Here is a 24480-nt window from a genome sequence, read left to right as displayed (position 1 = left end):
GACTTCTAACAATTAGGCCTCTCCGTCTCTCTCTCACTCTGATGAGTAGCTACTCCGTCGAACGCTGAGTCATCGGTCGTCATTTGGGTGTGGGGCGATATGCTTTCTATGGCATTGCCATAAGCGTGCTCAATTCTAAGAGATTGGTGGAGTTATAGTGGAAGTTGTTTGTTTTTTCCCCAAAAAATATTAAAGTGATAGTTGTCTTTTACTCTCCTTCATGTTGTTCAAATGATTTCTTAAAATTTTTAAGTTTCCAATAGAATACGAAAGAAGTTTTGAAAAAAAAATGTTAATCGCTTTTTTTAAAGGCTTCAAAAGGACACAAAAGCACCATAAAAGTTTCACAGAAGTCTATTTGCGCATTGTATTTTTCAAGTCTTCTGGAGCCATATGATTGCCTAGTGTTACAGGCCAAACTTTCGTCCCTTCCTGTAGCCATGTCCTATTTTTTTGTCAATTTTGCCTTAGTGGGATTAGAGGGAAAATATGGGGATTAGAGAGGGAAAATCTAAAGGGAAAATTACAGGGAAAATATGATCACATCCATACCAAAAATGTCTAAAAAAACAAAGTATCAGTGTATGCTTAAAATAAATACTAATCTAATATTCCATTGTTGAATTGTTCTCAAGGTCAACTAGCTGACTCAGTGATCCAGTTGCAGTGGTTAACAAGTTTGCCTATCAGTAAATAACAGCGTATGTGTTCCATGGAAGAAGGAAATTTATACAGATTAAGACATGAGAGTGAGTAAATGATGACAATCCTTTTTGGGCGAACTGTGCCCTTTAAAGAAAGAGTATAACTGCACACTCACTTAAGTTTTTTTTTATTATTTCCAAAGCTTTACAATGTTTTTTTCTTTAACTTGCACCTCAAAAAGGTGTGCCTTTAACAATAAATTTCCCCACCCAAATTCTTGACTCTAAATCATGGACATTGACATCATAAATGAATAATTTGTGACCTTTGTGCAAAATAGGTCAGAAATAAGATCATATTTGTTGTAATTGAACAACAGATCGTTGTCGTACAGTAGCTGAAAGACCTGATTGGCGGCAGTGAATGTTCAGTTGTGACCTGGACGCGCTTATGGGCTTTTAAATGCCGGTAGCAGGTGAATGATTAGAGCTTTCAGCATGGCAGTCAGCTTGAGCATGTTTAACTTTCCTTTATAGTGCTCAGTGGTGTGAGCAAAGGTCTTGGCATCAGGTGATGTAGTAGGATTAAGTACATTACCGCTGACCCTTTGAGCTCCATGCCAAATAGGAGCCAGTCAACAACATACAGTATGTGTGTATAAACTTTTATCACAGTAACTAGCCTTTGTCTGTGATTGGCATTGATTATATGAAGTGTGCGAGTAACAGCCCTGGCAAAATCTGTTTATTTGCATAAAACATGAGGTTAATTTGTGAGAACAAAACAGTTTGCTGAAAATAGTTGGCAGAAGTTTGTCACAGGGGTTTGCTGGGAAAAACAGCCTTTTTAATGCCTGATTTTTCTTTTTTCGAGAGTGAATTTTTGTTGTGAATTTTAAATATTGGCAAAAAACATCTCATTTTCCATCATTAAAGTCGACATGAAATCAAATTTGACCAAATGTACATACTACCTGTGGCCGGTTGCATAAACTGCTTAGACTAGTCTTACAAGTTAGTCATCAAATGTTTTTCTTTAAGACTGGACATAACTTTTAAAAGTCAAAAGTTGCATAAAAAAGGTAGACTGGTCTAATTCAAATCCGAAAAGTAAGGTTGAATACCTCTAACTAGCTGCTAGTTGGTCAAACTAGTCTAAACATAGTAGCTATTCTTATGAAACGCTCTATTGACTCGTTTTACGTTTTACTGACTCATTGGTGCATATTGTCGTCGTCCCCCCGTTGAGTCGCGTTGACCTCACAAACCGCTTTATTCAGTGCCTGATCAGAAATCCTACAAAACTGCTTATAATGCATGTCATCTGACCTATGTAATTTTGACCATTTACATCTTTTCTGTTACATATAATATTATATAAACAAATGCTGTATAACTATTAGGGTTGTCAAATGTACCAGTACCAGTCGGTACTAAAAACAAATGATACTGCTGATTGACGCTCTTGTTCATGTTTGAGTGCTCTCTGAGCACCGAAGGGTTCTATTTACAGCGTGTTTTTACAACTGTTGAGCATTGTAGTAGACAATCATAATCATATCTCTTAAGTGTGTGAACGCAATGGGCTATCAATGGTGCTATCAGAGGTGCTAGACTATAACTTAGTCAGAATTAGCTTAACATGAAACTTGTGCTGAAAATGTACAAGGTTTTATTTTATTTGGACGCACGCGCTCAAATCCTTTCATTATAACGAAAAAAGTGTAAATAGAATGTAAATATGACAAAGAATTAAGAATATTTTTTTATTATTATAACGGGAGTTTTAGCCAGAGTGCAGAATTCAGTGAGCTTGCGCTTTAGAGATTGACAAAAAGGTTGGGCTCTTCACTTGCTTTTTTCTGTTTATTACCAATTCACAATCTAATACAAGTTTGTCTTTTCTACACTGCTATTGACAACCGTGTGTAAATGTATGATTGAATCGGAAACTGCGATGATTGACAGTGATACCCAATAGACGAGACAAAATGGGGCAACATTTTACTGAGAACCGAATTTACTGGTATTGTTGACTGAAATTTGGTACTGTGACAAGCATGTGCCGGTATTCAGTAATGTGATAAATCGCGGTAATGAATATGCACGATATTGTTATCGCAAGCACTTCAAAATACCGTGAAAAATAATAGATCCGAATTTAGATTTTTAGAACGCGCTTTAGCTTATTTTCCATCAACCGGTTAAAAAAAAACTGTGTATATGCTGTGTAAAACACATGCGCACTCTGATGTAAACAATCCCCACATGTATAAGCACTGTGTGTATGTGGCGCAGTGCGCACTCTAGTCTAATGACAACAATCCTCACATGGAGAAGAAGCATGGCGGAAGGAAAAACGCTGCCGACGCTTTATCCCCCTTCTAAAAGTCAGGGCTGCCAAAGCTAACCCAATCGACACTTTTCACACGCTCTCACGCCACACATTCATTTTTTCACGCAGAGAAAAATCACGGAGCAAAGAGAACACTGACACCGACAGACGAGACAGAGCGGGTTACTTTTGATATGAAAAAAATTCTCAGCTGTCAGGTTCTGTCCATTTTATTACGAAATTCAGACAATAAATACCGATCATCTGTTACTTTTTATTTAAAGATACAGTACAACTTACCGAAAAGTATATTATATGCCTCATGCATAATATCGATCAATCAGTGTTTTTCAACCACGGAAAGAGGTCAAAAAGACTGCAGGAGAACAATATTGTCACAGAACGTTACATTTACCTCAGGAAAGCTTTTTAATGACCAGCACGTTAGTTGACTAGAAAAAAAATAGCTGAATATGTGCACTACATTACATATTTATTACCAAATGTTTTGACATTTACAATTACACTATTGTGATGCAAGTTGTTTTTTTTTACATCCCCCCCAATCCATCCGTTTCTCTTGTGCAAATTAAAATATTGTGATAATACCGTACACCGTGATAAAAGCTCAATCAATTAATCGCAGCATGAAAATCTGATACCGGCACATGCCTAGCAAGCCTAAAATCTATATAAAATTGTCTTTGTTTGGCAAGTTAACTGCTCAGAAAACTAGCTTAGCATACTTAGCCTTCTCTCTTAGCTATACTCTAAGCAAATGTTCAGTTACAGTATACTTTGGTGTACATATTAAATGATCGGGAATTACAAACGATCACCATGTGGCATGATTCATTGGACAGACTGTATTGTATTTGACCCCGGTCCTCTGTAAATAACTGCAAACTTTCCTGCAAAATTCCTGATGGTTATAATCAATTCCCAGCCTACATTTTGTTCTTGTTGTTGTTGTTGATTAACATTCTGTTTCACCTGGTAATAACATGTATTGCAGAAGTAAAATGTGTTTTTCGCAAATATTATTTCATGTTATTGTATATATTCGTATATCCTAATATTGTGTGTGAATCTGCTTTATAGAAATTGGTATCAGCCTTTCAATAAACCCATATCAGCTCACAACACGCTGCTAATAGGATGTCCATAGGTTTGTCATTCAACTCTCTTCTCGCACCATTTTCTCAACCAAATTAAATCTGGCAGCAACATTTACGAAGTTAAGTGGGAAAAGTCAAAGAGCTTGTTTTGGAAACAAATAATTTCGTCTGCCAGAGAGACTAAGTCTTAAGTGGACAGGCTGGGACAGAGGCGGCCATCAGACCCTTTCATTCTTCTCTCTCTCTTCTTTCTCCCCTCCCCACATTTCCACTGGCGCCGCGCTCAAATGTAGTTTGTTAAGCTGGGGCCAATGTCATAAAGCCTTCCCTGTGTGTGTGTGTGTGTGTGTGTCTCTGTGTGTGTTGTTAACGTTTAACTCCTCTGTCACACACTTTGGTCACAGTATTGACCCTGTATTGCCTACAGTACGGCTCTGTGTGCATGTGTGTGAGAGATTTATGTGTTTACGCAAGTATAAGAGAGGGTGAGAAGTGTGTGTGTGTGTGTCTGTCTTAGGAGAGGGCCTAGATTTTTCCTAGTACTTTTCTCCTGCTCTCCTTTGGGCATTTGGAGCTATAAATATACCTCAGCATGTTAAAAATGTGCAACAGTGTACGTTGTGTGTGTGTGTGTGTGTGTGTGTGTGTGTGTGTGTGTGTGTGTGTGTGTGTGTGTGTGTGTGTGCGTGTGTGTGTGTGTGTGTGTGTGTCTGTCTCTCTGTTGGAGACTCGCTCCTAGATTTGAAAACTACATGGATAAGAGTGTTGGGGTTGGTTTCTGATAGTTTCAAATAATTTTTTTTCTCTCAGTTAACAGTTTTTTAAATGCATTATTTTGCTTAAATGGGGAGGAAAAAGTGTCACAAAACTTTGTATAGCTGTTAGGGCCCTATGAATTCCGTTTTTTTTTTTTATCCGTTCGACTACATTTTAATGGTTAAATTACATTTTAGTAATCAAAAAGCACGTGTAATTAATTAAAAATCATGAAACGTATGCAATTTAACAACAATATATTGTAAGTTTAACAAAAATTTCTGCGACATTCACTCACACGGAGACATGCAGAACACGCAGGATTTGTATTTATTTATCTTTTGTATTGCATTTTCTTCGCAACACAATTGAACAAGTGTGGCAAGAAATGTTAGCTTATAGCTGCAGTAAGTGATTTCTGAAAATGCTGTTGACATTTAAAATCACCAAAACAAACACACCCTTATCAAATAGGATTACACCCCTATCTTAATAGCTCCGCCCCAAAATTTACAAACACTCGATGCAACACAGGCAACTCTTACCTAATAAGTGTATACTAGAGATGCACCGATTACAATTTTCTAGGCCGATTCCGATTTCCGATTTTTCATTGAGTTTGACCTGCCGGTACCGATTTTAGCCGATTCCGATTTCATTTTTTCTAACCACTTTACAGAACACACAAATATTTATTTTCTCTCTTTTTCCTTTAGTAGAACATTTTGCATAGAACATTTTTTTCACAGTAATCGCTATAAAATAGAACTATATAAATTACTCCGGGTGTGGGAAATTCACACACATCTAAAGTGCAGTGTTATGGAATAACCATTTCCTTCTTTTCACATCCAATATCCAACTTAAAAAATGTGTTCATTTCAAAAAGAAAATTCATTTTCTTTTCTGACATAGCCTACTCCAGTTCTTGTTAAAACACACCAGACATGCACATTCTGTGCATTTTGGGCACTTTTTGTGTGAAATCATATTTATTTTGTCCATCAAAAGTGTGCTTTCACTTTAATTGAGCGTGAGCAGTGCAGCAAAAATAGACTCTGTGCCGAAACCCCGCTTCACTGCTGCTCACGCGACACTCCTGCTCGACGCTCACGCGACACTCCTGCTCGACGCTCGCGCTGCTCCTGCTCCCGGTGTGAATGCACCCATTGATTAACATGCACACCGAAAAAAAATACGCGCTGCTCACGCTTGCGGTGTAAAACGGCCGTAATTCACAAGGTTTCCTACATGTGCGTTCCGTGTGCACGTGTGATGCTGATGTTGCGCGAGTGCATTAATCATGAGTGCATTTGACCGGCATAAAATCGGCATTTGTCAGACTGACCGACCGGTCGCTGGTCATGGCCGATCACGTGAAAATCGGACAGTTCCGGTCACCAGGCGATCAATCGGTGCATCTCTAGTCTATACGCCCCTTACTGCTGATTGGCTACAAGTGTTTTGGTGCTCAGTCCGATCTACTTTCAACAGCGTTTCTCAGAAATACCTTACTGCACCTTTAAAGGCCGGATCACTCCAAGAGCGATAACTTTAATGATAGCTATATTATTGTCCACACCAACATTTAATAACTTTCTATTTATTATACACGCATACTCCAGTTATGTCTTCTGCTGCTTTAAATGCTCAAGCTCTTTAAATTTTGGTGGATTCTGATTGGCTGTCAATGTCTTTATCATTAATTTGCTGGAAAAAAAGTGTTCTGAAAATGATTCCAACGATATTGTTCCTCTGTGTTGTTATCATTATAGTTGTGGTATCTCACGGAATTAGAACGATTGTTAAAAATGTTTAGTTCTTATCCTTGGTGTGAACGGCCCTTAAATGTAGTTTAACTACTTTAAATTAATTAGTGTGGCAAGCTACACTTTAAATGTAACAAACTCTGTACTGTATGGCCTTACATGTCAAATTCACTTTGTTTTTGCTGTTATATGGTTCTTGGCAGAATATTTACCCATTTGTTGCACATTTGTAGAGCAGATGGGAGAGTTTGTCGACAGACACAGGCTACATGAAGTTTTTTTGCAGTTATTTGTTTGGTGGTGATTTGTTAGTTGTGTAATTTACTCATTCTTCTCATTTCTCACACACACACACACACACACACACACACACACACACACACACACACACACACACACACACACACACACACACACACTTGGGGATGTCCATTCTGAATCTGTCTTGTGTGTCATCTGTGCTTTATATGCCGGTGGTCCCCTCATGACATCAGCACCCCCCAATCTCAGATGTTCTTTTTGTTTCTGTCAAACAAAACTTGAATCTCTGGAAAGTTTCTTTGGCTGACTTCAGTTTCATGTTCTCAATTCAAATGCCATTTGCAAGAGACAAACTCCCATTACGAGCTCTTGTTTTCTCACATCATCCTCTTTCTGTTTTGTCCTGGACTGTGTAAATGGGATCAAAGTGGCAAGCGGTAATAGCTGAGTTTTGAGAAGAAACGAGAGAGAGAAAAAAAGTGGAAAAAAATCACGCTTTTTACAGGGTTCTCTGGGTCATTCTCTAAAGATGTTCTCTGTTTTTCTCTGTCTGTCTTCTGCTCGCTCCCACGTCTCACTTTCTCTCCCTCTCTCTCTTTCTCTCTCTAATCTCTTTCTCTTTCACACAAACTGTTCATTGGTTTAGGATGTGTGCATTTGTGTTCCTCTAAGATAGTTATTCAGACACTCTGATGTAATTGCTACTTTAAAGACTTCATTAAATGCACACAAACTATGACAAATGTAACAACTTTTTACACAGGAAGTTTAGGTTGGACATTAGTTTAAATAGTTGCCGTCACAGGTGGTATTGGGGGAGGGGCATTCTCGTTTTAGAGAGCATTTGATAGAACACAAATGATCAATACTTTGTTTTGATGAGATCTTTAATGTTCTAGGAATAAGAAACAAATTAAAGCCCTATATGGATGGGACTGGTTTCCCATGGGGTCGTTAGAGAAATTCATGTTTCACAGACGTACTTTGCGATTTCAATCCCGTCAGAATTTGTAGGGGTTTTTTCACACAACCTCAGTGAAAATTCCAGAGCAAATGACCTACTGTTTTCTGGCGAACTCAGCGGTCCTCTGAGAAATCGAATCGAGTCGAGTGATAAGAATTGTAACTCAAACGTCATTTAGAAAACTAGTCCCGTCTGAATAGTTTTGCAGCCTGTAGTCTGTGTAAGATTAAATATTTTAGTTGATTGACAGCCCTTCCCCATGTGAAAAAGTGTGCTTAATTGTATTGGTGCACTTGTAATGTACTTCAAATCTTAAAAGTATATTTAAAAAAAACTTTACTTGAAGATAATATAATAATACTGAATGAAAAGGCCCATTAAAAAGAGTTTCTTAACCGGTTTAAAGGAATAGTTCACCCAAAAATGAAAATCATCCCATAATTTACTTACTTTCAAGCCATCCTAGGTGTATATGACTTTCTTCATTCAGCCGAACACAATTGGAGTTATATTAAATAATATTCTGGCTCTTCTCAGCTTTGTAATGACATTGAATAGAGTTTTTGAACCACATCCATACATCATAAAAGTAATCCGTACAACTCCAGTGGATTAATAAATCCTTCTGAAGTGAAGCGATGGGTTTTCGTAAGAAAACTATCCATCTTTAAACTTAATAAACGATCAATAGCTTCCGGCTACGGCTGTATGCGCGTTCACAAGCGAGCCGAGTTCCAGTGGAATGGTTACCTCTGACCTGACGTATGATGTAGGCGTAGCTTAAAGCTGCAGTCCGTAGTTTTTGCTCTTCGCTCTTTTGCTCATCTCTGTTTGAAATTTTGCATTTATTCACGGAATTATCAACTTTACGTGGGTTGTGCCTCGGCACGGCACAGCGCGGATGAATCCAATGTTTTGAGGACATTACGTCAGTCACCGCGCCGGTGTGGATACTGTCATTCAGAATCACAGATCCTACTTTTTTGAAGTGTGACCAACATAGGAATTTTCACTGGAAAATGTTATCTGAACAAGTATGTAACATCCACTTTTGTTCCGACCAACTAAGGGAAAAAAAGCATTGCAGTAAGTCGCGCTGATTAAATCTAACGATCGCTTATCATATCACGTCAAACCGTGCAAACTATACTTTGTTCTCAAATTGTTAATGTTAAGAACATCAGCATTGCGCGACTACATTTTAATGCCCTTCCGATATTTATTCTTGTTTTCGCATAGGCCCGGTTGCATTCTTTTTTTCTGAAGTCTGAAGTCTTTTGCATTTTACAACAGGTGAATCTCCAGTTATCACTGGTGATTGTTACGTCACATCTGTACACATAAATAAGGAGTCTCGGCTAGTAGGCTATATTGCGTGTGAGGATGTTGGAGGTGAAGATTTATAGCCTTTTCTCACAGCACTTGATATAAACTTATCAATTTGATGGCGGATCCAGAAAGGTTCAAACGACAATCACCAGTGACAACTGGAGATTCACCCGTTGTAAAATGCAAAAGACTTCAGACTTCGGAGCGGCTACAGAAAAACAGAGACTGCAACCGGACCCATGCGAAAACAAGGATAAATATCGGAAGGGCATTAAATGTCACGCAATTCTGATGTTCTTAACATTAACAATTTGAGAACAAAGTATAATTTGCACGGTTTGACGTGATAATGCTTTTTTCCCCTTAGTTGGTCAGAACAAAAGTGGATGTTACTTGTTCAGAGGCAGTGCTTGAAGTGGGAAAAGAAAGGTGCCGGTACTCTCTTGCATTGGCAAATCATGACGTTTGAGATTTCTACAGTGAAAAACAAAACTTATAACAAAACTTATTGTTATGTATTAACAACATAAATGTATTAAAACAAGTCATGCGTGTGTGCACGTGCGTGCGAAAACGGAACTCCTCCAAGCCTGCAAGTCCAAAATTACGTTTAGATTACTACATTTTATTTAATTAAATGCATTTATGGTGAGATTATTATATTTTCATGTCAATCTGTGTTTTGACAACAAACCATGAGCTGTCACTTTAATTCACCGCGTGCAGCACAGCAAAAATAGACTCGGAACGATCTCTGCACTGCTGTATACGCACAGCACCAGGAGTGCATTGACGGACCGCATGCGCGTCTGTGTGAAAGCTCAAACCTGTTAACATGGGTGCGGAAAAAATACGCACTGCATACGCACTGCAAACGAAGTATATCAACGGGCGTGACACTGGCGCCTTTTCTGTCAGTGGTCGAGTACCGGCTACATGCGAGAAGTAGCGGTACGCAAGAAAAAGTGCAGGTACGCTTAAGAGTAAAATGTAGAAGTGCCGGTACTGCGTACCGGTGAGTACCGCCCCACTTCGAGCACTGTTCAGAGGACATTTTCCGGTGAAAATTCTTATGTTGTTCATACTTCCAAAAAGTAGAATCTGTGATTCTGAATGACAGTATCCAACACCGGCGCGGTGACTGACAGCCGCACATTCACCTCAAAACATAGGATTCATCAGCGCTGTGCCGTGGCACAACCCACGTAAAGTTGATAATTCCGCAAATAACTGCAATTGCAGATTTCGAACAGAGATGGCGACGAAGAGGAAAAGCTACGGACTGCAGCTTTGATATTACATTTAAAGTTTATGTTTTTTAAACTGACTAGGCTACTTACAGTAAGTGGGTCAAAAAACAAGGTCTCTTAAGTTCAGCTAATTGCATTTCATAAAAATTTTAAATAGGATACATTTTCATTTAATTGCAATTAACACGCAGTTAAGTGTCTGAAAACATTGCACTTATGTATTTTCTTTTAAATGCTGTAAAAAAGTACTACTTTCTCCCTAGGGACTATATGTATAATCATCAGCTTGCCACCTTTCTCTCTAGATACTGGCATTGGCATCAGCCATTAAAAAAAACATATCGGACAATCACTAATGCTAATGATTTTAGTTAGTGCTGTCAACATGACCTGTCCACACTAGAAGATGAGCACAAAGGGTGTTGCGATACATTAGCATGAGAGAATTTCCTCTTAGAGTTAATGAGTAATGAACACTGTGTGTGTTTTAGTTAATGACTAAATGATGTCCAACAGGTTGTCTGTGAGCTAACGCCTCTGAAATGACAATTTAATGCCAAAGTGTGTATTTTAAATTTTAAAATTTTATTTTATAGAATACTTGTTGCCTATTTTACAGTTTTATGTGCAGCGATGACAATCAGTAAGCCATTTTCAGATTAATTCCTCTGATAAATATAAACACTGACTGTATTTGGGGTGGGATTATCTGTATGTTTGATTAATATTATTATTTGAAAAAGAAAATACAACTACAACAAACTGACTGTTTGTGCTACAAACATAAATACAGTAATCTATAGAACCGGCCAAAGCACCTTAGCAACCAAAAAACATGTTTAAAAACACTCAGAGCAACTTAGCAACAGCACAACAATACATGCAATCCATTTCAAACACCTTAGTAACCTCACAACAATGTGTACAGCAACAACACTGTAAAGCAACAATGCATAAAAACATTCAAACCACCCTAACAACCACACAAGTGTAACAATCTCAGAAACAGCATAAAAATGTACTACTGTTTTACTATTAGGTTTTTTAATATTCGTTCTAATTCTTTGAGGATAATGAAGTCTGCTCTACAACTATACAAAGAACAAAGGAATCACTTTCTGAATGATTTTTCCCAGCTGATGAATAAAAACAATGACAACCAATCAGAATCCAGCTTTATTTTAAAGAGACTTTAAAGAGCTTTAGCATTTGAAGCAGCAGAATACATAACTACGGCGCACGTTTAGAAGAAACAATGTTACCGTCCCAGTTTTGCACTGGCAAACATCACTCACATCTTCTTCAGAAAGTGTTGAAATCTAACTATTTTCACATACCCATTTGGTGCCTCTGTGGCATAGAAATGACACACCTCACCTTAAAGAGAGAGGGGAAAAGCCCATCATTTGAGACCGAGAGGAAGAAAGGGTGTAAATAACTCTCGATGGAGGAAGGAGAGGGTGTTTGTGAACAGCATAAGTGGAAAAAGAAAGTTTCCCGTTGAAGAGACGGAGAGAGTGATGGAGGCAGCGAGAGGGGCAGAGGTGTGCTAGTGAGGGGGTGTGAGAGGGACCGATAATGTTTCATTTGTTTTTGAGGTCAATAGCTTGAATGCCTCTGGGATGGAAATGTGTGTGGGACCCCGTTAGCATCTCAGAAACACTGACTGGAGGAGTTTGTGTGCTTGTGTGTAATACGTCTGAGATGCACCGATTGCAATGGTCTTGGCTGATTCCGATTTCCGGTTTTTTTTTGTATGTCTGACCTGCTGATGCCGATCTTGACGATTATTATTTTCTTTTTAAGAACTATAGTTGACAGCATATACAAACACAAATCTACTTTTTTCAATGCAACTTAAATTTTTTATCAAAAAAACACAAGTAAATAGTCAGTAATAAGATAAGAACAAATTGCAAACAACATCACAAATAAATGCAATAGAAAAAAGAGATGAAATAAACAGGTTTTCATGTGGGTTGAACAGTAGGTTAGTATTCAGGTAAGAAACACTACAGAAATTAAAGTAAATAACACTGGATAGTAGGGCTTTGACTTTTTCCCAAAAATCATATTCGAAGTTCGTTTGTTTATTAATATTAATATTCGAATATATTTGAATATTAATTATTAATATTTTGACCGTTAAATGCCGCGGCGCTGGGCTAAGGGTGCTTAACCCCCAAATGTTTTAAGTAAAGCCCCGAATATTTTGTTACCTTGTCTTTCTCATTGAGCAAAACAATTAATCAGAAAAACAAATGTGAATTAGATTACAGCTGCCGCGATTAACTTACCTTATCATGAAAAGTGCATAGGCTATTACGGTTTTATTTATATTTTTACCTCTGCATTAAAGGTACTTGCAACGTGCTTTTGCAGCGTTGAGAATTGTAGCCAATCACAGACATGTCTGTTGAACGCATCGGCCAATGAGATGCGTTTAAATGAGTTCCTGTGCTGAAGATGTGTTTTGCGCGAGCTCACCGTCACCGAGTTCTACACTTTTCGCAAACCTGTAATTATTATTGGCAATAAACTTAAGATGCAAATAAGAGATTCTCGGCAATGTATTTGATATTCTTGATGCTACTCTGATGCACTCCATTACGCAATGCTCTGTTTGTTTTCATGATGACTAAAAGTTCAGTGGTCTAACGTTAGCTCATCGATGTCAAAATGATTAAAGAAGCCGGGGTTTACCGTTCACAGAATGATGTTAACAGTGAACGAATACCTGGTAAAATGTAAGTAGCGCCACACGTTGCTTTTCAAATTGTCAGGAGTGTAGATTTCAAACTCCTCGTCAGGAGTTGTTGTTGCAGGCGTTGGCGCGGCCATTGTTTTGATATACAAAATAGGCGCAGCACTAACCAGGACACTAACGTCACCTACAGGAACCCAGATGACCAATAATTGCCTTGCTAATGAGTTCGTGATTCACAACTTCACCGGGCATGAAAAAGCCTCGGAATCTGAATTGAAAACAACGGTTACAAGCAAACACATTTACATAACAGGTTCGAATATTAAAGGCTGCCTAATATTCGTTCGAATATCATTATTGTTTTAAATATTCGAATTCTATTCGAATAACGAAGTTCGGGGTCAAAGCCCTACTGGATAGTCTTCATTGTAAAAATTAAACGCTGATTAAAGCGTACAATTAGTTATAAAAGTTATTCAGTCAAGAGCAGAGAGTGATTTCCTTTTTGTTCTTTGATTAACATGACAGACAGCAGCAGGAATATTAGACTGCTGTCACTTTAAGAGCTGCACGGATCCAATATACTCTTACACAACATGCGTTATCTTTCTCAACTATTAACGTTCCAAAACTGACTTTGTTTAACTGATTATTTGTCAAGACCGGCATTTTGACATAATTTTGTGTGTATTTGAACTTTTAAGTGAAGTAAGCCACACATTTTGGTACTTGTGATCCACAAGCTGTCTGAGAGGCGGCTTTATGTATGCACCAATTATTGTTTGTTGCATACATAGATTGTTGGTGCGTGCGAAACCTGTGGGAATTGACCCTTCGCTAAGCCACGCCCGAAAACCGCCACTGGCCAATCGTGTCTTGGCAACCGTAACTAGGCACGGGAGGTCTGGCAAGCTTTCGAGCAAGGGAAACATGCCGAAACGTTGTGCGTATGGATTGTGCAAATCTGATACCCGGTATCCGAAAAGTTTGGACGGGGGAGTGGAATTTTTTTCCTTCCCTAAAATCTAAAAGCCAAGAGGAAATGATGTGCGTGGATCAAGCAGTGTGGGAGACCCCATTCACAACTAAATGTCGACAGGATTAACAAAAACACCTATTGCTTGGAAGTTGGAAATAATGACGGTTCTTTGTTCATAATGCATATGTTTTAACTTAAAATAAGACGATTAAAGACAAAACGGAGGCTCACTGACATACTTTAAAATATATTTCCGCATTTTGTTAATCGACGGCCTACTACCCCTGACTGAGTAACTTTAACCCAATCCGATCGTGGCTCTCCCGGTGTTAGTGATATTCCACAAGATTTATGGATAAGCTGTTTGATTTATAATTATTAGATTATTTTTCACATTTCACTGACCCTGCTGTGCACGAACATAGCTGTTCCTCTATTTGTGCGTTTCCCATTTGAATGGTCAGCGTATGAGGCGGCAGCTGCTGCGACTATAGGCTTTAGCTTCAATTTTTATGAAATTATTCTCTAATCGGTTGCATATTATGTCGTGGATATATCCCTCGAATGCATACTGCAGTCCCTTTTGTCTTGCTCTCTCAGATATTTCACATGTTCACCAAAATTACTAATTATCTCACTGGTAATGTCTGACACCGATGCACACACACTGTAATAGACGTGCTAGACGCGAAAGCTTGACAGGCGTAGAAACAGTAACTAGGGAGGGCGGGGCTTAGCAAAGGGTCAATTAGTCAAATTAAGCGCAATTCAGTATAAGCACTATTTAATCGGAGCGAATGAGACGAGTGAGTGAGAGGAGGCGGGTGCGTCACTTCGTCGTTGGAGAGAAGTGAGAGAAAATCGGCTGATTTCGGTCCCTGGCCGGTTGATCGGTGCATCTCTATAATACGTACCGCCTGTTTACGAGTAAATATCAGAATTTTGGTTTTAAGTACAATTTAAAATGCTAGCTTTTAGGGCTGCTCGATTAATCAAAATATACCGAAATTGCGGTATGTACAACAGCTGAAATAAATATATGCGCTCATAAATACGTGAGCAGCTCATGATCCGGCGGTGTTTCTCAGAGCGGCTCGGTTTACAGTAAATGCTGAACCCCATCTCTGCATCTAAACTGAGTTTAAAGGTACAATATGTAAGAATTTTGCAGTAAAATATCCAAAAACCACTAGGCCAATGTTATATATTTTGTTTAGTTGATTACTTACAATATCCCAAATACTTCCAACTATTTGTAAATCGTGAGAAAATTGCGATTTCAACCAAGGAAACGGGACGTGTGAGCAGGGGTGAGGAGTCGTCAGTCAATGACGTCATATCCGCGTTACCCTCGGTTTCTGCCAGGTTTGACCTCGCACTGCCATAGTAACCATGGCGACAGACGTGGACAACTGGGTTATGCCCGTTATGCCTAGCAGGACGCTCACGCTGTTGTTGTTTTGTTCAAACATTATGGACCATGGCAAGCAGAATTTGAGACAAAAAAAGGACTAAAACGAAGATCAGCATCTTTCGAGATTCCGATAGCTCCACGTCCGCGACTAACTTCGATTTGACAGAGACGCAGTGTTGCATGTACTTTATTAGACAGGTGAGCAAATGTACATAAAACTAATCAATGTTATATAGGTCAACATGATGAAATGTTAGAATATGATCTGTATGTTATTCTAATGTTGATCTAGCTTAGTTAGTCTCATACAGCCAACACACAACCTAAGTAACAACATTCAACACGCTCAAATGCCGTTTAGTGTGATAGTGTAACATAACTGTTAGAGCAAGTGAAACAGCGCTGCGTTACCTCAAGTTTAATTCGTCTAATAAACTGACCTGTGTGAGTATTAATTCAGCACTTGCGTATAGTTCAGTAGAATGAAATGTCCTTATTCTTTTATATCCGCGGGACTCGCGTTGCGTTCGGCGCTGGTATACGTCTAGCAATCGCACCCTGTTTCACACCACAGTCATGTTAAAAACATCAATGTATTCACTCATCCATAAAAGATCCATCAGCTTGACGACAAGATCCATAATTACGCTTAATTACGCTCTTTATTGTAAGCGGTTAGCGACCCCTGGTGGCGAAAAATCCTTGCATATTGTACCTTTAAAGTGCATTTGGGAACGCAACATGTTCACACCCAACAATCTCCCAAACTAGTAATTAGAAGCGCTTATCACCAAAAGAGAAGCAAAATAAAAGTTTGAGAGTTTAATAAAGAAATTAATTTTTATTTATTTATTATTATTTAGCCTTATGTATGTATATTGACAAAATGTTGCCCAAATTGTGCAGGCCTACTAACAAGCAGAGCAAACCTAGATTTTTTTTTTATTATCCCCAAATCGTGCGGCCCTATTAGCTTTCAGAATCTGGAAAATAAGATAATTTGCATGAACGCTGGTGTGTTTTGTTCAATAGGTTTCAGGGCGTCGTGTTCAGACCTGTATGCATGACATGTACCGCATGCCTCTCCTACACGTTCTACATGACAGACCTGCAGCGAACGCATGGGAACTCCCTCATCACAGACACATGCAGGACAGGTCTGCAGGTTATGGACACAGGCAGGTGGCTGCTGGGATTGTGTGCAGTTTCTCTGCATTCACATGAGAGAAACCCGATCCTTCACACATTTCAGCCCTGGCAGCTGTGCTGAGAGCCATGAGACATGTGTATGTGTTTTTACGTATTTGTTCTGGGTCTACAGTAACTCTTGGAATGTGGTCAGTTTGTTGAAAACTCCCGTTTTTCCTCCGTAAATATATCTTAAAGTCGACATGGAACGGAAGTTTGGATAGTCTTTTCTTCTCTACTGTGACGTATATCCGAGAGAAACGGCTTCTCGTTTGAAAAAACGTAGGGCGGGATTTGATTTCGTCCTTCGGAATTGATTGGATGGTAGGAAGTTGGGCATTGCTAACTAAATGGAGGCAGGTCTGAATGGCAGTTTGCAGTCAACTGTGGAGGATATACTGTAAAACACCACCCTCCGTCGAGACATACACCGCCGTTCGAAAGTTTTGGATTGGTAAGATTTTCAATGTTTTTAAAAGAAGTCTCTTCTGCTCACCAATGCTGCATTTATTTGAGAAAAGATACAACAACAACAACAAAAAAACCCAGTAATATTGTTAAATACTTTGACAATTTAGCTGAATTTCAGCATCATTACTCCAGTGTCACATGATCTGTCAGAAATCATTCTAATATGATGATTTGATGCTCAAAAAAACACTTATTATTATTATTATCAATGTTGAAAACAAAAGAACAGCATTTATTTAAAATAGAATCTTTTGTAACATTATAAATGTCTTTACAGTAACTTTTGATCAATTTAATTCATCCATGATGAATAAAAGTATTGATTTCTTTTATTTATTTCCCCCCAAAAATAAAAATCTTACTGACCCCAAACGTTTGAACGGTAGTGTTTAATGTAACCAAAGCTTTCTATTTCAGATAAATGCTGTTCTTTTGAACTTTCTATTCATCAACGAATCCTGAAATAAAAATGTAAACAACTGTTTTTAACATAAATAATAATAATAATAATGAGAAATGTTTCTTGAGCATCAAATCATCTTATTAGACTATATATTCACATAGAAAACAGCTGTTTTACATTGAAATAATGTTTCACAATATTACAGTTTTTGGTTGTTGTATTTTTAATCAAATAAATGCAGCCTTGGTGAGCAGAAGAGACTTCTTATAAAAACCTTAAAAATATTACTGATCCAAAACTTTTGACGGGTAGTGTATGTCATGAAGGGAACGGGGGAGGGGAGGTTAGCATATTTGATTAAAAATTATGAGGGGCATATGAATTTAAAAAAAAATGTGCACGGATAAATAATTTATTATGCACTGCAACATTGTGTAAAAAAAAAAAAAGAGTCAAATTTGATTTCGCACATGAATGCAGTTTTCTTTTCATGTCTTACGGCATTTTTTAAATAGCCTTTTGTCTTTGGGGGCTGTTTGCTTTTGCTAGTCAGACTAGAGAGCATTTTATGGACAAAAATGGACACGCCCCTGAGTGCAAGATGACTGTAAATTTACTGTAGAATACTGTAAATTTGAAGTGGTTGTATACCGTACTAAGCTGTAATTTACTCACCTTTTCAGAGTAAATCAGCATATAGATGATCTTTAGGATCTATGTAAATACGTACATTTGCTAAGTAGTTACACATTTAATGAAACATATAAATATTGCTGTTTAAGTTCTCACAAGGTGTCTTAATATTTTCTACATTTTCAAAGAAAGAAAGAGAAAGGGAGTGGGAAATGTGAAATGGAGAGAAAGAGCGAGGATAAGAATTGTTTGTTGAAAAATGAGACAGTCTGGATATTATTATTGAAGGTGGGGAGTTTTTGTGGTTTCTGCTCACTGTGGGTGGAGCAAATTAAACAAGAAACTCACTTCTGGGCATCAGAGTATCCAAACATCATTTACAGCCCCCTTCTTAAAGAGACAGTTACACCTCTCCAAAAGCCTCTCTTTCAAAGGTTTTCATTTTTCTCCAGTCAGTATGCTAAAACGGTTCATTATTTTCTTTTTATGCTTCTGTGTGATAATAGATCATAACTGAGTTCAATTAAAGCATACTTAAATCTCTCTTGAATGCGTGTGTGTTACAGATCAGTGCGCGTGCAGTGAGGAGACGTCGGAATGCGCTTGATTGTTGGACCTTCATCCCAATGAGGTGCGTAAATCAAACCGGCAGCATCCTCTGCCATCAGTGCCCTGACAGTGTGTCTGCACAAAACATGAACAAAATGACATCAATTACATACTCTGTGAGCTCCTCATGCAACTTTGTTTTTATTAAAGAGTTATATTTAATATCTCACTTTCAAATTGTATATATTAGGTGTGCAACGGAACTCAGAAGTCACGGTTGGTACGCACCTCGGGTTTGGGGTCACGGTTCGATACAAGTTTGGTACAACTGGAAATGCTGGGTTTCGTTTTGATTTATTTTGAAAAGATTGTAGTGCAGTTTGTTCCACTTAGCTGCATTTAGTCCCCCCTGAGGTAGTTGGTACAGTTCAGCCTCCTTTACTGTATTAAGCACTAGCCTACAATGTCATTTCTGCCAAATGATTTCGGTCAAACATGGTACATAAAGAAATCGACCCATTTTAGAGTTGTTGAAGTTTAGCGTCAAGCTTACAATAGATCTGTTAGTGAACATTTCCAAGTGACATTCATTCTGGGGTTCTTCGGACCAAATGGTCCCGAAGAATTTAAATAAAAAAATGTGTAAAATCATAGCTTCATCGGAATGGACCGAAATTTGGTGACTTTGTTGGTACTTGGTATATGAACACCCCAAAAAATTGGGGACAGGATTTGAATAGTCTAAGTGGTTGTAAAAAAAATGGTCACACTCAGGGCCTTCGGGTCCAAATGGTCCCGCCATAGGAAATGAATGGGAAATTGGCAAAAATGTGACAATACAGAGTTTTTTTGTGCGTACAATCTACAAATCAGCCACGATCCAGACAAAAAGCTCACAACAGTGAAGGGGTGAATCTATAAAACATCAAGAGTGCAAAACAGACACATCCACACACACACACACACACACACACACACAAACACACTTTTATACATAAACAAACGAATAAATTCAGATTACATATGGGTTTTGCATTTTTAAAATGCTCAGTTTGTCCACCAGATGGCATCCATCTAATTTCAAAAATTGCTTTTATGAGGTCTAGGCTTGAGTCTAAAATGAAATACAGCTTTAAAAAAAATAAAAAAAAATATTTTTTTATTTTTTTATTTTCGATTATATTCAATGGGGGGAAAATGGGTCATATTTATTGCATAAATATTAATTATAAATCTTAAATTATCTCAAAACACCAAAAAAGAAAAGAAAAAATATTATAAAAAACAAGTAAAAAAAAAAAAATATGATTTTCTTTTAATAAATATGAATCAAAGCCTTCCGGACCATTTGGTCCCGAAGACCCTGAGTGTGACCCTGAAATGAAGGACCCCAGAGGGTTAATGTAATTTATTCATACATGTAATTTACTTATTATTTCTTTATTCTGTGAAATATATTATTTATTTGTGTAACCAACATGGTTTTCGTTATGAGTTACCTTTAGAAATACACTTTCATATTTGATGGCTGTATAAATATAGCGATGAATAATATTGAGCTGTATCATCTATCTTATGAGGTGCATTGTTTTGTTGGCAATGACCTTTGAATCCTGTTGACGCATTGAAGAGTGTTTTGGTGCAGGACAAATGAAGAAATGTCTGAAATGGATAGACTTGTTGAGAATTTTGTAACTCTTGAATTGAAAACAAAATACTGGTAAAACTAATATTATAAAATAGATACTTCAGACCCTAAATTCTGGTTGAATGAGCTACAGTCTTTGTAATATATCCACGGGGGGGGGGGGGGGGGGGGGGGGGGGGGGGGGGGAGAGTTGCTTTATAGACAATTGTGACTGCATGCGTTTAACAACACTCTTTCATGATAACTGTTATAGGGCTGTTACTAACCATTATTTGTTTATTTATTTATTTATTTTTGGTAATGAAAATACACCTCAGCAAAGAATAGTTATTAAAATGACTTAAAATACATAATAACAATGAAGCAATACTATTTGGTTCAAATAAAGTATCAAAAACAAGTAATAATATGGTTTTAAAATAATATAATAGATAATATAAGATAATATAATACATTATATAAACAAGCATCTTACGTACGTTATGCATTATAACAAATGCCTGCAGAGGGCGCCAACGGCCGGGTGTTGTTACACTTTACAGCAGATCAAATCCTTTTTTAAACTGGCCAAATAACATTTAATTCAGATGTTCACTTAATCTTTTAAATTTGACAACTTCTTTACGATAGAAATACAACGGCCACTGTCATTTCTTGAACAAGAATATGTGGACATCAAAAAATGCAAATTCAGAGCGAGGGTTTAAACTTTTATTTTGAAGTCGCGATGAACTGTTTGCATATTTAGAAATATATTAACGTATTCTCCTGTGTTGGCGTAGGTTTATAAGTGATTTACATTACACATCTGATGAAATGGTGCAGATTGCGATACCAGATGAACTTTATAAGCAACCCAAACTCACAGCATATGTAGAGATGGAGTTTGAGACGCCCTCCTCGCATGTAAATGATAACAGTTGGTGTGAAGCAGCATTTACTGTGAATGGAGCCGCTGTGAGATGCACGTAACCCACACACATGTAAATAAATATTAAACCCACAGGGCATATATTGATTTAATTGAATCACAGCCTTTGTGAATTCACAACAATGGTATTAAATGGTTTTAATAGAGAAAACAGTCTAATAGTGCGGTCCATGTCTGTGCGCCACTTACGGTATTTTGCCGGTTACTCGACACGGGTAAATTGCAATCAAGGATTTAAAAAAAATTGAGTACTGGAATTTAATGGAGGAATCGTGACAGCCCTAAACTGTTATACCGCCATGAGATGAAGTTGGTAAAATTTTATTTATGTTATTACTTTACTGGAAATTTATAAGACAAACTTACACTCTTTCATCTTTCTCTTTCTCTCTTCAGCTGTCTGGTTGCAGTCTCGCTGACAGACAGACACGACACATTGCTGCAACCCAACCCCCTCAGTTTCCTCTCCATCACCAGCCAATCAAATGCACTCTGAAAATAAGTTATCCAATCATGGCAAGCAAGTGACAAGTGGGGCCCAATCACAGCTCCCCAATGTAAACCAAGCACAGCAGCAAGGACCTGCTGGCAACCAAGGGTCAAAGGGCAGTGGGTCTGGGAGCCATGGAGGCAAATCCAACCAGATTTCTCCTGGCAACCCTGGACTGAAGAGCCTCAACCAATCCGGTGGTGGCATTGGTGGGATGATGAAGACCAAGGCAAAGAGGGAAAGGAGCGTCTCCATGGACACAGGAGACCAAAGAGAGTCACTCACCCCTGTTTTGGAGCCAGATGCCAAAGGTAGGCGTAATGAATCTCTCATCCGAATGCCCACCAGCCGCCCACAGTCCACTGAACAAAATGCCACGAGGTTTATCAAAACATCAGATCCAAGATACTTTATGTAATATCTGTGAGTTTTCTGAGCCACCTGAGAAACAAATAACTAATCACTGGATTTGGCTGTATACACCTGTATATTACAGCCTGAAACATACAGTATACACACACACACACACACACACACACACACACACATATATATATATATATCAGTGGGATTTGAGTTAAAGGAAAATTGAAGATAGTTCGATTTAGTTTGTTGTTGTTGTTGTTGTTGAAATGGATAGGACCTGTGTAAGGTGGTGCATATTATAATGAATTTTTATAATTTGTTTTTGCAAATATTTGTAATTTATTTGTGACGTACATATGTTAAAACTGTTTGTATTTTTGGAAACCTTTTCCACCTTAGTTTGCTCACAAAATTCAATTTGTTAATATCGATATCTGATATTTGATGTTAGATTCTGACATTTATTAGTAAGAGAGAGATTGACACCGTTAACCTGCTTCGAAAAGAAATATTGTCCAGATAACATTTTAATAATTTGTTTTGGCTTTTGTAAACAAAATCATTATAATATAGTGCTTACTATTTTTACGCTGCTTACTATTTTAGGAAGGAGATTTCTCACAAATGGATCATCATACTTGGGTCCTTGGGATCAAAAAGTTAGAAAATTGTTAGTCTGTTCCTGTCTAAGTTGATGGTTCTGTGTCTAAATGGCCAGAATATGCTGTAAAGTGGACCAGACTTATGCCCATTATTAAAAGTCAGGCTATAGGAGACTAGCATACTACAAACACACATCTGTGTACACATAGCATATATGATACTCAATAGGTCATTGACAACCAAATTCAACACTACACGTATTCATTTTACTAATTTTTCTGTATCACTGTATCTTTCAATCAACAACATAAAAAGGCCATACTTCTGGAATTCCCCTTTTAACTGGAAACACAGTAAAGATGAAACTGCCTGTTTTCAGCCACCCCAAAATGTCCTGACCTTTCTGAGCGTGTGTGTGTGTGTGTGTGTGTTTGTGTGTGTTCATATATTTGTATCATGTAAGATGTTATGCTCCTGAAACAACGCGCAATGTATGTGCACACATGTGCTTGTGTTTTCCTTTTGGTCGTCCTGTTGTGTGTAACTCTCCAGTTAAGTGGGGGTAGAGAAACACACTGCACACACACAGGAAGTAGAATAGAGCGGGGTGGAGAGACTGAGGGGGAGGGAGACTCTACGCAACAAGTTCCTGAATGACAACGGGTTCCCTAACACGCGCACGCACGCACGCACTCACACACACACACACACACACACACAGTTAAAAAACATGTCCAGGTCATGTTTCACACCAAAGCAGAAGATATGAAATACTTTTTTGCACAAAGATTTTTTTTTTTTTTTGACAATTAAGCACACTTTCTCCTCAAATTATCATTACTGTAATCTGTGTGTTTTACTTTTGATTCTTCTGTAATTCACACGATTCTTAATGGTGATTCTCATTAAATGTTTCTATTGTCATGCAATTATTTTTGTTGAATTAGAGTAAAAATGTACTATACATTTGTTAGTTAAAATCATTGTAAAAAGGCAGTGCAAAAATACTACAATGATATATAAATACTTTACAATACAATTTAAATAGTAATTATATGTAATGGAAATGAGAAAAAGAATACAAATAAAAGTGATTGTCAGTCACACATTCTATTGAAATAATTTTTAAAAATCACTGTTTTGTTAAATATAATAAGTGAATGCACTTTTTTTTATCAGTAGGTCTTCATCATTACATTTTATTGCTGCAAAAATAAAAATGCATAAAAATTTAAATTATATTTAAAAAAAAAATCTAAATAGTTTACAATATCTCAAAACAAATCATTAATAATTATAGAAAAGTCTAACTGCTTCACCAAGACCACAATGAAAGGAATCATTCACCAAAATGAAAATCCAGCATTAGGAGTGGCTCTGTCGCTGCATGTCAGCAGTTGCTGTACTGATTGGACGCTGGTCTGTTTCTACTTCTGGTTGCCCTAGTAACACTTATGAATGCCACTACCGCTAAGATGTTATGCAATGTCATTTCATGCTAACCTGTTTTTATGCCACATAATTGCCAATAACCCTGTCTATGCTGACAGGGCATAAACCTGACGGCGTGCTAGATTTAAATGTGTGAAAGCAAACGAGACTGCGTTACGACAATGAGAATTTGGAGGTAGTGAGAATGTGCTCAATTGTCATGAAAATGCATAAAATCTAT

At 37.7% G+C, this 24480-nt stretch overlaps 2 protein-coding genes across 4 annotated transcripts in view; both read left to right on the top strand.

The window, feature by feature from the left end:
• The window catches only part of LOC143757334 (uncharacterized), a 252183-nt gene that overhangs the window by 213512 nt on the left and 14191 nt on the right, over nucleotides 1-24480 (top strand). The window lies entirely within an intron of this gene.
• Nucleotides 1-24480, top strand: part of bcl9l (bcl9 like) — a 56885-nt gene that overhangs the window by 19768 nt on the left and 12637 nt on the right. For all 3 annotated transcript variants that reach the window (XM_077248356.1, XM_077248355.1, XM_077248357.1), the window contains exons 2-3: nucleotides 18788-18852; nucleotides 21746-22150. In XM_077248356.1, the coding sequence (XP_077104471.1) occupies nucleotides 21835-22150 (316 nt within the window). In that variant the 5' untranslated portion in view covers nucleotides 18788-18852; nucleotides 21746-21834. The remainder of the gene's footprint in view (nucleotides 1-18787; nucleotides 18853-21745; nucleotides 22151-24480) is intronic.

This window comes from Siphateles boraxobius, unplaced genomic scaffold, assembly GCF_051911475.1.
Source record: "Siphateles boraxobius isolate OS27281-9 unplaced genomic scaffold, OSU_SipBor_1 30, whole genome shotgun sequence".
Classification (NCBI taxonomy): domain Eukaryota; kingdom Metazoa; phylum Chordata; class Actinopteri; order Cypriniformes; family Leuciscidae; genus Siphateles; species Siphateles boraxobius.
This window is presented reverse-complemented; position numbering and strand designations above follow the sequence as displayed.